This window comes from Benincasa hispida, chromosome 9, assembly GCF_009727055.1.
Source record: "Benincasa hispida cultivar B227 chromosome 9, ASM972705v1, whole genome shotgun sequence".
In the NCBI taxonomy this organism is placed as follows: Eukaryota; Viridiplantae; Streptophyta; class Magnoliopsida; order Cucurbitales; family Cucurbitaceae; genus Benincasa; species Benincasa hispida.
The window spans coordinates 10,698,934-10,718,212 of NC_052357.1; the positions used below are offsets into that span (position 1 = coordinate 10,698,934).

Consider the following 19,279-nt stretch of genomic DNA (forward strand, 5'->3'; position numbering starts at 1 on the left):
TGAATAGGTAACAAACTTCTTCACATAATCAGCATAAGTGCCATTTTGCCTGATTTTCAACCGTTGGGCGCCCAAGCTTCCTTCCTCGAGGGCTCTATAGTGTTCAAACAGTCACTTCTTCAGCTCTTCCTAAGTGGTGATCGCCTTCCGGTTGTTACTCCACCTGAACTAGTCCACTTCATTGGGAGCAAAGCTTACCACAACAACCTTCACCTTCTCCGCATCAGACAACTCATGAATCTCAAAGTAATGTTGTGCACGATACACCTAGGACTCTGGGGTTTCTCTGGTAAACAAGGGAATTTCTAATCGTTTATACTTACCTTTGTCATTGTTGCTCGCCCCCATGGATTGAGAAGACTCAGCTTCCTCAGCTTTTCCTTTCGAGGTTGCTTCCTTCTACAACCACGGATTCCTCCTTCTTCCTCGAGGTATTGTTCTCCCTAACTTCTTCAGCCAACTTCTCAACATTCTTGCATAAACCCATCAGGATTTCCTTCAGCCCAGAGATCTCTTTTTCGCTTGTCTCCATTCTTTCTTCCAATAGTTTTTGAGTCATAGCTCTTGTCCACTATAGGGTTGTTTGGGCTTTGATACCAATTTATCAATTTGTCAAGCCCCTGTCCTGTACACAGCAATTATAGCGCAAAGACAAAGATAATTGATGAAATGAAAGGATTGTTTCTATTGATATTGTTTCATCAAAATCCCAGAAAATATAAGAACAAAGACCTTGAACACTTAAAGAAAAATGAATTTCAGAGACAAAGATGAAAAACCAAAGAAAACAGAGCAACAACTAATAATCCCAGCATAATTCGAGAGACCTGAGAATTCTCTCCTAAAGGGCTCTCTAGTTCTTATTTATCTTCAAAAAATGACATGCCTTCAGGTGACTTCAAGCTGTCTTTTTATAGGCCTTTGCAAGGACCTCCTAACCGTTTTCATCCTCCACTAATTCCTCCATATCAGAATTATTCCCTATCAATCCCGTTATAACCAATTCTTTCAGCATATTTCCTTTTTTACCATTTCTTTTATATGTGTAAACAATTGGAGGTTTTACATAATAATATTATTATTTAGAAAAACAATATGTGGGTTAGGAAGGTTAAATTTTTTAACCTTTACAAATTCAGCTTTTGCAAAGAGAGTTTGATAATATAACCATTAACTATTGAGTTTGAATTATGCTATGATTACTTGGTAGAATCTAAATCTTTTTTTTTTTTCAGAACAAAATATTTAAAGAAAGCCCAATATATTTTCATTTTCAAAAAAATCATTTGCAGCCGCAAGCAAAATTTCATCTTTAATAACAAGAAGTTATGGAAACACATATAAATGTGAGATTTAAATTTAATGATCATAGTATATTTATCTTAAAAAAATAGAATAGCAGTTCTCTAAAGGACCATGTTTCGTAGGAATCTAAGATTTTTACGAGGTTGTTATTTATATTACTGGTAAGATGTTTTGATATCTAAAGATTTCTGACATTTTAGGTAGCTCTTATAGAGGGCGGATTTTGGGTACCCTCTCGAAACATGAGATTTTTTGAATTCTCGAGGGCATCTACTTTTTACCCTTTTACCTTTTTTTTTTTTTTTTTTTTTCATATACACTTGTATCACCATTTTTCATTTTATTTTATAATTAAAATAAATATATTCAACCATATATTTTATCCTTTGGTTATACTGTAGTTGTTTTTGTTTTTTTAGAAAGATATTTAAATTCAAATTAATATTTATTTTATAAAAATATTTAATTAATATATATTATTTTATCTATAAAAATAATAAATAANAAATAATAAAATATATTAATTTAAATTAAAGAGAAATTTAAATTAACAAAATAAATATGTTATATAAGTTTATATTATATTAAATTATTATAAGTTAATGATTAGTCATAAGAGCATCCTTAGAATATTATATAAATTTAGAACATTCCTGAGAAGAAATCGTACGAAATAAACACAGTTATCCAAGTCTTCTCAGATATCTACACAAATATTCTTATAAAACAAATATGATTATTTGAGGATATCAAAAATATGTAATTTTAAACATCTATAATTTTGAGCATCTAAACATTCCGGTTATCTATATCTCAAAAAATTAACGGCCCTAAAAGCAAATAAACTCATATTCAATATAAAAGAACAATTTTTCTTTTTCTTTTTCTTTTGGAAATCAAATTTCATGAAAAAAATCATTGAACATTTTCTGGGCAATATATCGAAAGACTGTTTGACGTGCTGAGTCGAATTTATATGTCTACGAAGTTTTTATGTGTGGGGTTTATATGTCCATGTTTTAAGTGTTTGGGGTGTTAGAGTTCATATGTCAGGTATTCAATATCCTTATATATATATATATAATCTATTTTTATGATGATTATTATTGTTTGGAAACTTTTTTATTCAATAATTCTACATATGTCTTTTATAAACTAAATTGCACTTTATTGTATTGTTTTTTAAGCACACATATATATGTTGGAAGTTTTGGGAAATGGGGTTTAGAGTTTACCTCGGATCATGCACTTCAATTTTTTTTTTTTTTTTTTTTTTTTTTTTTCATCTGTATACGAAAATACGATCTCGAGTCAAATTGTTTAATTACAAGTGAACTGATCTTATTTTAATATTTTTTATTAAATTTTTTTTTTAAGATAAAAATACTCGTGTGTTTGATAATTTTTTCTCAAAAGTGTTTTACATACAAGTTTGTTTGATTTCTTACATGATAAAAGTGATTTTATTAATGTTAAATTACTATAAAGAATGACTATAATATACTATGAACTAATAAAAAAATAGAGAGAATTCAACACTTGACGGAACTTATGTACTTTTGTGTCAACAAAGGTGTTTTATTGACAATTTTATGCGTCAACTTCAATATAAACGTTTGTTGATGTTTTATATATTTTTAAAATTAATAGTTATTTTTAAGCTTCAAATTAAGGTTTCATTAACGTTTTTTTGTCATGAGCGTCAACAAAACAAAAAACTCTCGTGTCAACAAAACTCAAATTTGTAGTAGTCATAATTTAAAATTATGATCGTCGGCGTTGGTGAAGTAGCTACCGTCAGAGGTCGTCGGAGTTAGCCGTTGAATGTGGTCATCGAAGTTGCCGTCGAAGTTGGTTTCGGAGGTGGTCGCCGAAGTTGCATCAGTGGTGATGAAGGTCGAATGCACTGTCGGTGGACATAGTATAAAATGTTGGTGATGTATAAAGTTGGCCACCCAAACAATAAGATGAGTTCACATCTCAACTATCCACTCGAATTTTCGATATTCCTTTTTATTTCTCATCTCATTTTCTCATTCCAAATACCCCTAAGTAGGGGTGTTCATGAGTTGGGTTGGGTTGTGTTGAAAGACTTTTTAGACCCAACCCAATTGTTCGAGTTGTAAATTTTTTCAACTTAAATAATCCTTATTAAAAAATGAACTCAACTCAACCCAACCAAGAAATATTTGGGTTGGATTGGTTCAGGTGGGTCATTTTTATTTAAAAATTTGTTCTAAAAAGAAACTCTAATTTAATTATTTTCATATATTGAATTAAGATTAATAACTCAATTTCAATTTATATTGTGAAAATTTTCTTTTTATAGTGCAAAGAAACTACTTTTAAGAATTGTTGAAGAATACATTATTAAAAAAATATTGAAATTAAATAAAATTAAAATCAATATATGTATAAATAATTGTATTATAAGTAATAAAAAAATATATTTTAAAGTTAATAATAAATTCGAGTTGGTTTAGGTTGATTTAAGTTATATTAGGTGAACCTATGAACCAATCCAACCTATAAAATTTTCATTTATTTGAATCCAATCCAACCAAATGAGTGGATAACCCAACCCAACCTGCATGGATTGATCGATTTTTTTGGATCGTCAGGTTTTTTGAACACCCCTACCTTTAAGTGTCATGTTTATGTCCAAATTGTTAAAATAAAAGTTACATTAACTTTTTGTTCTTTTATTTAAAAAAAAAAATTAAAGAAACGACTTAATCGAGAATATTTAATCCATTGAAGAAAACTTGATCGAGAATTTTCAACAGATTAAAGAAAACTTGAAAAATTTAACATAGAGTAGCAAATAAGAAACTACTAAAAAATTTTAAAACTATTTTCTATACTAAACCTTGATTTATTACCAACTCAAAAAAAAAAAAAATTGTCACCTGAACTTCAACAATTAGAAAAAAAAGGCTAACATCGTGTATCTCATCTTAATAAGCTGAGTTATTACAGGAAAAAAAAAGTTACTAATAAAAAAAATATGATAAATAACTCAAAACAATAAAATGGAATCTTAAATCATAACTCGAGCAATGAGGTCGGATTTGGTACGCTCAATTCCATCATTGAACCATATCTAATTAAGAACCGACTCCCAATAAGATAATGCCACGTCGTTCCCCAGATGGGCCCAATGGATTGGCTTTATGGACTAAAATAAATGGATCCCAGATTTCAGTCTAATTCAGATTGTATAAATATTGAATCTTTTTTATTTATTTTTTGAAGCCCTGAAGAAGAAGGAATCGACATTCAACTCCCATTTTCCTCGTTCTTCAAATTTGATTAATCAACGACGATAACAAAGACGACGGTAAGACCGTTGACCCTGAGATTTAGGTTCTTTTTTCCGTTTGATTTTTGATCGGAGAAAGAAGAGAGAAGAACAACTTTCAATTCCATTATTTTTGGAGTAGGTTCTTATTTTTCTTTCTGGGGTTGGTCAATGCCATTGTTATTTTGCTTCTTGATCTGTATTATTGCATAAATTCCTAACTTCTATGAATGGAAATGGATAGTAAAACTAGATATGTTGAATTGCAATCCCAGATTGATATTCAAAACCCCAGATCGGCTGATCCAAAACATTCAAATTATCCCCATAATGAGGAAGGTTTGGTTGGATCCAAAACATTGAATGGGTATACGGATGATAAGGATGATCTCTTCAATGATTTGGATTTTGATGTTGATAGCCATCCGCTTATCACTGGGGAGCCTCGAGGTGAGTCGAGGATTTCAGGGGCTGTTTTTAATCTCACGACCTCGATTATTGGAGCTGGGATTATGGCTTTACCTGCCACCATGAAAGTTCTTGGAGTTGTTTTGGGGTTTGTTTTGATAGTTTTGATTGGTATTTTATCTGAATTTAGTGTTGAATTGTTAGTGAGATTTTTGGTTATTTCTAAATCTTTGTCGTATGGAGAGGTTGTTCAGTGTGCATTTGGGAGATCTATGAAGGTTCTGACTGAAATCTGTATAATTGTGAACAATGCTGGTGTTTTGGTTGTTTATTTGATTATTATGGGTGATGTTATGTCTGGTTCTGTTCGTCATATTGGGGTTTTTGATCAGTGGTTGGGGCATGGATTTTGGGATCACAGAAAGCTTTTGATTTTGGTTGTGTTGGTGGTTTTTCTAGCACCCCTTTGTGCTCTAAACAAGATTGATTCCTTGAGTTTGACTTCTGCTGCTTCGGTTGCTCTCGCCGTCATCTTTGTTATAGTTGCTTGTGCTATTGCTTTGATTAAGCTTGTAGAAGGAAAGATTGAGCCTCCAAGAATGAGTCCTGATTTCGGATCCAAAAAGGCGATTTTAGACCTCCTTGTGGTGGTTCCAATAATGACCAATGCTTATGTCTGTCATTTCAACGTGCCGCCTATATATAACGAGCTTGAAACAAGGTCTCCACAGAAGATGAATACAGTGGGGAGGATCACAACCGTGATATGTATTGTGGTTTATGCTTTGACTGCCATATCTGGTTATTTACTTTTTGGAAATGATACCGAGTCCGATGTGCTGACGAATTTTGACAGGGATCTAGGAATTCGATTCAGCTCCGCGTTGAATTACATTGTTCGAATTGGATATATTCTTCATTTAGTTCTTGTTTTTCCAGTTATCCATTTCTCTTTACGCCAAACTGTCGATAACTTGGTATTCGAGGGGTCGGCACCACTTTTAGAGAGTAGGAAGAGGTCTCTGACCTTGACAGTTGTGTTATTGGCACTGATCTATATTGGTTCAACCATGATTCCCAACATTTGGACGGCCTTTAAATTTACAGGGGCAACAACAGCAGTCTCTCTGGGATTCATATTTCCATCAGTTATTGCATTAAAACTAAGCAAGAAGAGTGGGCAGGGGAGCTTGAACGCAACAGAAAAGCTCTTATCATGGTTGATGTTAGGGCTGGCTATCATTGTTGGTATTGTTGGATTGATTGGTAATATCTACAGCTTAAGCAATCGGTCCTGAGTAACCATTCTTTTTAAGTGTTTATATTTTTGCATAAGACTTGTCAATTCATGTTAATTGATCTTCCAGAGCTAGATTTATTTGGTGCTCTATTTGCTACCACGACTGCATCGTTCAGGAACTCGTACACAAATGGCATTGCTCGAGGTATGGAAAAGGATAGTTTTGTTTTGCAGCATTGCTCGAGAGATTTGCAACCATTACTGAGAGAGTGATGTACCCTATCATTTGAATATTGCATGGATAAATTAGTGAAGGAGTCAAAATTTTCTCGAACAAAATACTATGTAACTTAAAATTTTGATATTGTTTTGCAACTGCAATTTTGCAGAAGTGAAAGTATCAGCTCTTAGAAGGTAAATTTACTTTTATTCAATGCAAACTCATTCTGATCAAACAATTTGAAATGTATGTTTACAATCTTGAAACATATAACTTGTCCTTGACTGATCTCTATCAGTACAGAAAGGACGTTACATTGAAAATAAAAATGCTCGATTCCTCTATGTGGTGGTGGTGTTCTCAGTCTGTGTCTTGAAAACTTTATCATAGGTGTGATTATTTGAGTTCTTGATGGATAAAACAGAGGATTGTTCCATAGAGTTGAAACATCCATTAATCTGTCGACCAACTCATTGCCAATGCCCGGGTTAATTATAAGAATGATATAAAAGAAAAAGTTTGAAGCCACTAGTTAAATTTGAATTTCCATCTTTTATACAGCTAGCTCACTAGTAATCCCTGCAGCTACATAAACCATCAACAAAATGGTGGAACCTATTCCCATTTCTTATGATTATCTTTTGTGTGACTCGAGAGAATTTTCATGAAGGTGTGACAATCTCCACAAATCCAAAGATTCTTCATGATTCGAATTGGCATCTTGTTTGACGTGTGCAAGATCCCGTAAGCAATGGCAAGCTGCTCACTATGGTACATAAGTTCAATTCATTTTTGTTCTTCCACATCATGAAGCACACAATTTGTATCTGGCACATAACCTGCCGTGATGAGACGTTTTAACAACGCCTTCAAGCACAAATGAATCTCTTCAAGGTCATCATAAGAATAGTCATTGGTAAGAAAATAGTGTACCCTGCACTTGATCTGAATCCAAGTGACTCCTGGTTCTTTTGCAACTCCCTTGTTTTTCATCGTGTTCGGATTTCCGAAACCTTCTCCCAGAGACCTTTACATGCATAGACATTAGATAATATAACATATGTTCCAGGTCTTTCAGTTCCATGTTAAGTAGCCTTCCTGCAACTTTTTCTGGAAGTTCTAAATTACTATGGATCCTACAAGCACCAAGAAATGCCTCCCATATCACACAATCCTGATTAACCAGAATGGTTTCGATGAGAGCTTCAGCATCAGAAAGATTTCCAGCCCTGCCAAGAAGATCAACCATACATGTATAATGCTTTGAGAGGGTAATTCCATGATGATTCATGGAACTAAAATACTTCTAGCCCTGATCTATTAATCCGGCATGGCTACAGGCACACAGAACACCAACGATTGTGATTTCATAGGGAAAAATTCCTGCAGCTTCCATTTGTTTGAAAATCTCAATAGCCTCTTCTCCTAGTCCATTCTGTGCACAGCCAACTATTACTGCATTCCAAGTAACCGTGACTCGAATGATCATCTCTTCGAACACAGAAATGCCTTCAAGACTGCCACATTTGAAATACATTGTTATCGGAGCATTACAGACAAATAGATAAGAATTGAGCCCAACTTTGTATGTCAACGCATGAATTTGTTCCCCAAGCTTGGTAGTGCAAGGGATGCACAGGCAGAAAGGAGGGAGGAAATTGTCGATTTGTTTGGCTTTGTCCCCAGAGAGAATGTCAAGAAACAATTTGAACTCAACATTCTCACACTTGGCTTGTTCTTAAGCTGAACTAATGATAGTCCAAGACACAACATCACGTTCTGGCATCCTTTCAAAAGTCTTCTGTGCATCATCCAACATGTAGTTCTCCACAAACCCACTGATGAGAGAGTTCCAAGATACAGTATCTTTACTTTTCATCGTGTTAAATAACAGAAAAACATCATTTATGCCATTACATTTTGCATACATTGATATTAGTCCATTTCCCACAAATAAATTAAACTGACACCTCATTTTGATGGAGAAAGAATGTATCCGTCTACCAACCTTTACAAATCCAACATTTGAACAAGCAAAGAGGGCACTAGTGAAGCTTGAATGATTTGGTACAGTTCCTGATCGATGGAGTTCAACAAACAACTCCAAAGCTTCAATGCTTTGACCATTTTGTACAAGTTCATCGATCATGGCTGCCCAAGAAACAGCATTCCGCACAGGCATTCTCGAAAGTATCCTTTGCTTCTTCAAGCATTCCATTGTGCGCATCGGCAGCAACCATAGCATTCCAAGCAACAACATTGGGATTCACAATCTCCTCAAACATATTCCTGGCATCACCAATCATTCCCTTCTGACCAAAGGCAGTAACAATCACCGTTTGAATAGCAACACGTTTCTGAGAAGTTCTCTCATACAATGCAATGGCGTCGTTTAATCTATTACACTGAGAGAAAGCTGAGATCATGGAGGTCCATGAATATTCATTCCTCTCCGGCATTGTTTCAAAAAAAACAAAATGCAGGCTCTAGACTTCCATTCCTCGTATAAGCATTAAGAATTGCTGTCCCCGCAAGAACATCATTCTCATAACCAGTCTTTACAGCCATTGTTCTCAAACTCTCAAGCAACACCAAATTATCCAACCAAGTAACCGTTGAGAAAGCAACCACAAATGTATCCTGATTAGGCCTCGCCCCATTCCTCAACATCCAAGAAAACACAGGCCAAGCTTCTCGACACTCACCAATCTCAACATACCCAGATATCATAACCATCCACGATACAGAATTCCGCTCCTCCATACGATCAAAATGCTCGCAAGCCTCAACAACCATTCGAGAATGACAACATTCCTCTCGGGCATTTCGTCGAACAGTTTCCGCGCAGTCCTCAAATCACCAATTCGTATATACCTACCAGTCAACGCATTCCAAGAAACTACATTGCGCTCCAGCATGGACTCAAAAACAATCCGAGCCTCATGTATAAGCCCATGTCTCGCATACCCCGCCAGCATAATCGTCCAAGTTCTCACATTCTTCCCACGAAAAGCATCGAAAAGAGCTTTTGCTTGGCGTAGAAGTCCGTTCTGGGCATACCCAGAAATCATCGAGTTCCAGGTGAGTTGAAGGATCGTTTTGTTGCGTTGAAAAAGGATTGATTTGGGATTGTCCTGTGTTGGGAGGGGGAGAGTGGAGATACGACGAATGTGAAAAAGAAGAGGCCGTATAATCGAACATAGCGGGCGGCGTTGTAACCCTCACCACAAGAAATTTGGAGAACGAAGCAACTTACTTCTCCCGATTTTCGTCTCGTCGGGTTCCTTGTACGCATAGTCTCTGATTTAGGTGTTGACTCGAAATTTGGTATCACTTCTAAATTTGGTCTTCTATTTCACGTGTAAAAATACCATTTTAATCCTAATACGCGTTCGAGATCAGGCGATTTACGCTGTTCTTCTTCATTTTTTTCTTTAATTTTTTTTTCCAATTTTCTCCTTTTTTTTCTCTTACTTCTTCCTCTAGTTTTTTCCTCTTAACTTCTTCATAGTCAATTTTTTAGTTTTTTCCTTTTTAAGTTTTTTCTTCATTTAAATTCTTCCTCTCACTTTTTCCTTTAGTTTTTTTTCTCATAAATTTTTTTGTTTTTTCTTTCATTTGAATTCTTCCCCATTAATTTTATAATTTTTTCCCTCATTTGAATCTTACCCTAGCTTTTTTCTCTCCTATTTGGATCTCGCTTCTTTCTTCCCTCGCTATTTGATCTAGTTCCAATCTTTGATTTGAGATGAGAAAAGAAGAAGAATGGAATAAGTTAGAAAAAAACACACAGAAGAAGAAGAAAAAAAGGTAGAAGAAAGAAGAAAAAAAGAAGGCAGGAGAAAGAAGAAGAAGTGGGTGGAGGAAGAAGAAGAAGCTAGCGGAGGAAGAACGTAAAAAGAACAAAAGAAAAAAGAAAGAATAAAAAGGGAAAACGAGGAAGGAAGAATGAGAAGGAAGAAGTCTATTAAAATGGTAATTTCATGAATGGATGATGTAAGCCAAAAGCTCTTTTTTATTTGTTTTTAAAAGTGAGGTCAAATTTCATTTGAGTCTTATATTTTGGCTTTTTTTGTACGGATGACTATTTTTTGGGACCAAATGAAAAATTGGTACTTTCTAAAATTGAATGAAAATTGACATTTTGCTTATATCAGTATCTTGTGAATTTACTCATTTGACTCTAAAACTCATCTGCTTGTTGTGATTTATAAGTCTTCTTGATACTTGATATTCGATACTCAATCCTTGATCCTCGATATTTAATGCTCTATGCTTTATGCTCTATGCTTTATGTTATATGATCTATGTTATATACTAGCTACATGCTACTCGAATGTTATATACTCTATGTTACATTCTCGATTCAAATTAACATAAAAAGGGGGCGGGGAGGGGGGGGGGAATGAAACACAAAGAAAGGGGAAAAAAGAAGAAATGAACAAAAATGAACAAAAGAAAAAGAAAGAAAGAAAATGCAGAAAGAAAAACGCAAAAAAAAAAAAAAAAAGAATCACAGAAAAAAGGGAAAAAGGAAGAAGAAACTTGGAAAAAATAAAAAAATAAAAAATGCTGCAAAACAAAGAAAATAGATGAATAATGCATTTAGGGTTAAAGCGGTAATTTTACACAGTGATGACATAAATAGAAGGCCAAATTTCATTGTTTTTCAAAATGGTATCCATTTTTCATTTGTGCCTTTTATTTTGGATCATCTATGCCTTTTATTTTGGATCATCTATGCCATTTTCAAAAATTTCGGCTACTTGAGGCGGCGCAATAAAGAATTTCTCAAATTCAAGTGTTCTAATTAAATATATTTAAGTAATTAATTAATAATTTATATAAATAAGTAATTACATTACCTTTTTAAGAGCTATTTTTAAATATAGAAAAATAAACAAAAAATATTTACAAAATATAGCAAATTTTAGAACTATCAATAATAGACGTTGATAGCCACTGTTAGATTCTATCAGTATCTATCAGTGATATTGATAGACACTGATAGAAATCTATTAGTGTCTATCAGCGTCTATCATTGATGGTTCTAAAATTTTGATATATCTTGTAAATATTTTCAACAAATTTATCATTTGAAATAATTTCTCTATTTTTAATTGTAAAAAAAATTAAGTAAATATTTTAATAGATTATTATTGATTCGTAAAAAAAATAATTATATTAAATTTGTTAAATTTCTTTCCAGAAAATATTGATTTTTTTTTAAATGAATGTCAATTAGTTAATTAATTATATTTAAAAATAAAATTATATATGAAATGAAAAAAAGAGGAAGGGGAAAATTCAAAGGAAAAGATGCAAGGGAATGGAGCAATCCGATTGTTAAAAATAGTATGTCTGCGAATATCAACGGAGGGATCCTTCCCAAGTTAATGGACTAGATAATATTGAGAAAAAAAAAAGTAAAATTTTCATTTTGATAATCATTTCACTTTTTCTTTTTAAAAGTAAATTTTATAAATAATCATTTATTATAAATATTAAGATAATAGATGTCCATTAGATGAGCATGTTTAGTGTCTATTAATCATGTATCATGCCTTATTTTTCAAGGCGTTCCCTACTTGCCAAATTGTTTATAAATAGTGGCATTTTGTGGGTTTTGGAAGGCACACATTGAACAAATTTCATGAAAATTTGAGAAAGTGGAAAATTTAGAGAAATTTCTTATTTTATATTTTTCTAATTTATTTTATTTTGTTTATTTATATATCAGGTTTAATTTATTTTAATATTATATTTTATTTTGTCTTCTCATGGCTAAATGAAATAACGAGTTATTGATGAAAAATCGTGAATCGAGACCAGCTGGAACAACAACATTTCTTGAAGTGAATGTTGTGAATGTTAATAATAATCGTGGTTGAGGTCGTGACCATGGTAGAGGAAGAAATAATTATTATTTTCGTGGTGGTGGTTGTAATCATTCAAATTTCAAAAGAACCACACAAAATGATAATCACAAAGGAAAAGCTCCATGAGATAAGAGTTCAAAAGTGTTGAAAATAAATGCTTCCAATACGGAATGATAGGGCATTAGTCACATACATGTCGTACGTCAAAATACTTAGTTGATCTCTTTCAAGCTGGATCTAAAGGAAAAAGATAAAAATGTGGAAGCAAATTTTGTATACTAGGATAATGACATATTTGACCCATCCCATATGATAAATTTGAATGTGGAGGACTTCTTTGAATCTCCTGAAGAGAAAATCGACATAATTGATAGAACATCAAGTGTTTCATTTGACTTTGAAAATATCTAGATTTAATGTCTTTTTTTATTCATCTCCATGTTTTTTTTTCTTCTTTTAGTAGATGTTAGCCTTTATGTATTCTAAATGTTGTTTTTCTTTTTATAATTATTTTCTTTTAATGAAGAAACTCGAATCATTTTCATATGTTGAGTGACTAAAAAATGGGTAAAGAAGATCTATGTTTGGCAGACAATTTATCTACACATAAAATACTTACAAGTAGAAAATATTTTTCCAAACTGACAATGCTGGAAGCAAAAGTCAATACAATATCGAGTTCTACAAACTTGATTGAAGGATTTGGAAAAACAAATATTGTTTGCTTAGAGAAACAAAATTTACAATTGACAATGCATTGTTCTCTAGTCAATCAAAGAGAAATCTACTTAGTTTTAAAGATATACGCTGCAATAGTTATCATATTGAGACTGATAGAAAGAATAATATAGAGTATCCTTATATTATATCTACTGTCTCATATGAAAAATGTATATTGGAAGAGATGTCTACTTTGTCTTCAGGATTTTATTATACTCATATACGAGTAATTGAAGCATATGCAACAATAAACCTGAAGTACATGAATCCAGACATATTTACAATCATGATCGATTGGGTCATGTAGGATCTATAATGATGAGAAAAATTATTGAGAATTCAAATGGACATCCATTGAAGAGCCAGACGATTCTTCAATCTAATGAATTATCATGTGATGCTTGCTCTCAAGGAAAATTGATAATTAGACCATCACCAACAAAAGTGAGGATTGAATCACTTGCATTTTTAGGACAAATTCATGGTGATATATGTGGACCTATTAACCCACCGAGTCATTTAGATATTTTATGGTTTAATAGACGCATCCAGCAGATGATGTACTTATTATCCAGCTGAAATCTTGCATTTGCAAGATTATTGCTCAAATAATTAAGTTAAGAGCACAATTTCCTGATTATACAATTAAGACCATACTTGTGAATTTACATCCCAAACTTTTGATAATTATTGTATGTCAAATGAGATAAGTGTTGAACATCCTGTAGCTCATGTTTATAACAAAATGGTTTAGCAGAATCATTCATAAAACGTTTGCAGTTAATTACTAGACCATTATTTATGAGAGCTAAGCTTCCTACATCTGTATGGGGACATGCTATTTTGCATGCAACGTCACTTATACGCATTAGGTTAGTATCTTATCATAAGTACTCACCATTACAATTAGCTTATGGCCATGAGCCAAATATTTTGCATCTGAGAATTTTTGGATGTGTAGTATATGTTCCAATTACTCCACCACAACGTACTAAGATGAGTCCTCAAAGGAGGTTAGGACTATATATTGGATATGATTTTCCATCAATTATTAAATATCTTGAACCTCTAATGAGTGATGTATTTATTGCACAATTTGTTGAATGTCATTTTAATGAGATTTTTTTAACACTAAGGGGAAGAATTAAAAAGTTGAAAAAATAAATTACATGGAATGCATCATTATTATCTCATTTAGATCCCCATATAGATCAATGTGAACTTGAAGTTCACAAGATAATTCATTTATAATATATAGAAAATAAATTACCAGATACATTTATAGATGCAAAGAAAGTAACTAAGTCACATATATTAGCTGCAAATGTTTCATCGAAAATTGATATCTAAACACAACAAGTTGACACTAATGAGTCTGGAACACGCCTAGACCAATGGATTCTAAAGATAAAATTCATCGACAAAGAAAAATAATTAATAGTCAAGAAGACTTGGTTGATGATGTAAATAACCTTGAAGAAATTCATGACATGACTAGCGAGGAAGGTAAAATACCTAACGATAATGATGAGATCTCAATAAACTATGTCATGACAGGAAAAAAAATGGAACTGAACTCATGTAGTTATTGACAACATTTTTGCGTATAGTATTGTTCTTGATATTATATTTGAAAGTGAGGATCCTGAACCAAAATCTGCTGAAGAATGTCGACATAGAAAAGATTGGTTTCAGTGGAAAAAGCAATTGAGGCAGAATTAAACTCACTTTCAAAACGTCAGGGTTTTTGGACCAATAGTCCTAACATCGGTGTTAAACTTGTGGGATACAAATAGATATTTTTAAGGAAAAGAAATGAAAATAATGAGGTCACAAGATATAAAGCAAGACTACTTATACAAGGTTTTTCACAAAGACCTGATATTGATTATGAGGAGACATATTCTCAGTGGTGAAGCAATTACACTAAGATATTTAATTGGTCTGACTGTGTATGAAAATCTGGACATGTATCTTATGGATATAGATATGGATGTAGTCACAACATATTTATATGGATCTCTTGATAATGATATTTACATGAGACTCCAGAAGATTTAAGGTATCTGAAACATATAAATCAAATTCTCGGGAATTGTATTCAATAACATTACAGAGATCATTATATGAATTGAAACAATCAGGACGAATGTGGTACAATCGCTTGAGTGGATATTTATTGGAACAAGGATAACAAAACAATCTAATATGTCCATGTATTTTTATAAAGAACTCACAATCAGGATTTGTTATTATGATTGCATATGTTGATAATTTAAATATAATTGGAACTCATGAAGAACTTTCAAAGGCAATAGAATATCTTAAGAAAGAATTTGGGATGAAAGATTTCAAAATAATAAAATATTTTCTTGATTTACATATTGAGCATTCAGCATATGGGATATTTGTTCATCAGTCAACTCATACAGGAAAATTTTTGAAAATATTTTATATAGACAAAGCACATCCATTGAACATTCTAATGGAAGTTCGTTCATTATATGTGAGGAAAGATATATTCCGACCTTGAGATGATAATGAAGAACTTTTTGGTTCTGAAATACCATATCTTAGTGCAATTGGTGCACTTATGTATCATGCTAAAAATACAAGACTAGATATTACATTTTCAATAAATTTACAAGATATATTACGACCTCGAGATGATAATGAAGAACTTCTTGGTTCTGAAATACCATATCTTAGTGCAATTGGTGCATTTATATATCATACTAAAAATACCAGACCAGATATTGCATTTCAGTAAATTTATTAGCAAGATATAGTTTTTCTTCACAAATAGACATTGGAATGGAGTTAAGCATATACTCCATTATCTCCAAGGAACAATTGATATAAGTTTGTTTTATTCAAATAAATCAAATTTTGATCTAGTTGGTTATGCAGAATCTGGATATTTATCAAATCCACATAAAACTAGTTTTCAGTCCGGTTATCTATTCACATGGAAGAACTGCTATATCATGGCGATCGGTGAAACAAACCATAGCAGACACTTCCTCAAATCATGCTGAAATTCTTGCAATTCACGAGGCTAGTCGAGAATGTCTATGGTTAAGATTAATGACTCAACACATTCGTAGAACATGTGGTTTTTCTTCTAGTAAAAATCTTCCAACGATATTAGACGAAGACAACACAACATACATATTCTAAATTAAAGGAGGATATATTAAGAGAAATAAAACAAAACATATTTCATCAAAGCTTTTCTACACATGATTTTGAAGAAAATGGTGACATCACTATACAAAAAAAATTGTTCGAAAGATAACTTGACAAGACTTATTTACAAAGATATTATCTACCGCAACATTTGAAAAACGGGTGCACAACATTGGAATGTGGCGACTTAGAGATCTCAAGTGATGTGTTTACATGAGGGAGAGTAAATATATTTTTTAGGAGTATAAATCATATGAAATATATACTCTTTTTCCTCCACTAGGATTTTTTTTCCATTGGTTTTTTCCTAGTAAGGTTTTAAAGTGACATATTACATATATATATATATATATAAGACATCTAAGGGGGAATATTATAAATATTATGATAATAGATGCTCATTAGATGCTCATACTTAGTGTTCATTGACCATATGTCATGCCCTGCATTCCCAAAATGTCGTCCATATATCTACATTACACATTATTAATGTCCATATAATCCACCTCATACTTGCCAAGGTTTTGGAGTTAGAGAAATTTCTTATTTTATATTTTGCTATTTTATTTTTTTTATATATATTATGTTTAATTTATTTTAGTATTTATTTATTTTATTATATTATTATATTTATTTCAAAATTATATTTAATTGATATTTGTGTTCCCGTTTGCTTCTTAAGTTCACAATACCATTCAATTTTTTGTTTTTAATAATTATGCTTATTTCTTATGCTATTTTAATCATGATTTTCATATTTTATATGTACATATTTAAATTCTCAAATAAATTCGAAAACAAAAATAAAGTTTTAAAATTATTTTTTAGTTTTCAAAACTTAACTTGAAGTTTGAAAATACTGCTGAAATGTAGACAACAAAACTTAAAAACCAATAAATGAAAATAGTTTGTGTAAACTTAAATTTAAAAAACTAAGGCTCCGTTTAATAACCATTTGATTTTTTTGTTTTTATTTTAGAAAATTAAGCATATATCATCCACATTTCTTACCATAATTTTCATTTTTCTTAAGTACAATAGTTGAATTCCTAGTCAAATTCTAAAAACAAAAATAACTTTTTAAAAGCTACTTCTTTTAGTTATCAAAATTTGGCTTGATTTTTTAAATCATTAGTGAAAAGTAGATAAGAAAGAAAGAAATTTGGAGGTGAAAGTAGTGTTAAAAAACAAAATGATTATCAAACAACGTTATAAAAAATTATTGATACGTAGTATTTTAAAATTTATTTCAGATAACAAAACATAACAAAATTATGGGCGGAAATAGTAACTACAAACTTAATCTTGAAAAAACCAAACCACATTTAATAATCATTTTACTTTTATTCTCTGTTTTAAAAAACTTTGCCTGTTTTCCACACTATTTTTCAATAAGTTTTTCACTTACCTTAAAATGCACATTTAAATACTAAGAAAAGCTTCAAAAACAAAATCAAAGTTCTTTAAAAGTTACTCCTTTAATTTAGTTTTAAAATTTTTATTGTAGTTGTTAAAAAAAAAAGGTTTAAAAAGGAGATAATATAACAAGAAAAACCATCGATTAATTGTAAACTTAATTTTCAATTAGACCTTATAACTTCTGAAATTTTCAACAAGAATTAAAATTTCACAGGGAGGCAAATGGAAAAAATCATCCCGTCTCCATCTATAAACATCCCAGTAATTATCAAGAGAAACTTTTAGATGGCAGAGATATAATTTGAATCGAAACTAATCTTTTTTATCTTAATAAATCATTGAAAATAATTCATACACATTGAGTAATAAGATCATTTCTTTTTAAAAAGTTTAATTCCTTCTCCAATGGAGAGATTGTATCTCAATTACCGCTAAACTATAGTTCTGTCATTATTTACAAGATCAGACCGCCAATCCAATTATATACCAAAACAATTTCAGTTCAAAGCCCTAAACACAACAAAAATACTAATTACGTTCTTTATCATCTTCATCTACCTTTCCCTAGCAATTCCATAAATTAATCCAACATCAAAACAGAAAACGCTTAATCATGCTTCGAATTTCGCTTTCCTCTGTACACAACACACAAAATTCCCTCGGGAAAACAGAAATGATCCACAAAGAATTTCAAATCATCAATCACATACATACATACGCGATGATTCACGATCAAGAAACAGCCAAGCGATGATCCAAATCGACGACGACATTGCAAAATCGAGAAGGTTTAGGCTGGAAATTCCTCCGTCTCTGAAGATCGTGACTCGACGGCTTTACGATCTGCATCAGAAACGCCTTAACGAGATGATCCGTCGTCGCCGCCGCCTTCGATTGGCTTCCACGCGGCTGCGGCGGCATTTTGTCGGAGGCCTTCGATGGACGGCGGTGGAGGCTGCAGCGGAAAGAGCCGGGATGGGTGGTCGGAGCGCAGAGACAGAGGCGGGAAGAGGAAGCGGTCTTGTTCGCCATTGGAGACAGGGGAAGTTGTAACTGACATCTGCATGTGAGAATTGAGTGATCGCTTTTTCGGCGTTTTTATTTATGGAAACTCCTTCCGTCGGAGTTAAGCTTCCTCTGAAGGGTAAATATGTAATTTAAGATATCTTTTTAGACTATTTTTTTTAAAAAAAAAATTAAACTACTTCGTCACTATGTTTTGATTAATTTTAGTAACGGTACTTTTAAAATATTTATTTTAACTATTATATTTTTAACTTTGGTTCATCTTAGTTATCGTATTTTCAAAAAATTATCATTTTAATTCCTTCATTTTTGTTTATATTTTATTTTTAAGGTATTAAAATGATTAGTTTTCCAAAGTTCAAGAACAAAAATAAAAAGTACAAGGGTCAAAATAGTATTTAAATCTAAAAAAACGCTTATATTCCGTAACATCTCGAGTTTAGGAGGGGGACATGAACGAATCGAGATCACATCCGAATGAGAGGATCTTGAGGATATAAAAATACGGTTAAAAAAGGATTAAAAGAATTAAGAATTACTACCTATACCAACAAAGTATACCTTCATTTCCA

The 19,279-nt window shown here is 32.1% G+C and overlaps 1 protein-coding gene and 1 pseudogene across 1 annotated transcript; one reads left to right on the top strand and one right to left on the bottom strand.

Moving 5' to 3' along the window:
• Positions 1-4,532: 4,532 nt before the first annotated feature.
• On the top strand, positions 4,533-6,709 carry LOC120085988 (amino acid transporter AVT6E). The gene has a single exon (XM_039042358.1). It carries the CDS (start codon positions 4,837-4,839, stop codon positions 6,310-6,312), a length of 1,476 nt encoding a protein of 491 aa, XP_038898286.1. The 5' UTR covers positions 4,533-4,836; the 3' UTR covers positions 6,313-6,709.
• Positions 6,662-18,713, bottom strand: LOC120084529 (annotated as a pseudogene).
• Positions 18,714-19,279: the final 566 nt, after the last annotated feature.

Coding starts and splice junctions, on each gene's coding strand:
- LOC120085988 (XM_039042358.1), top strand. CDS start 4,837: ATGGAAATGGATAGTAAAACTAGATATGTTGAATTGCAATCCCAGATT.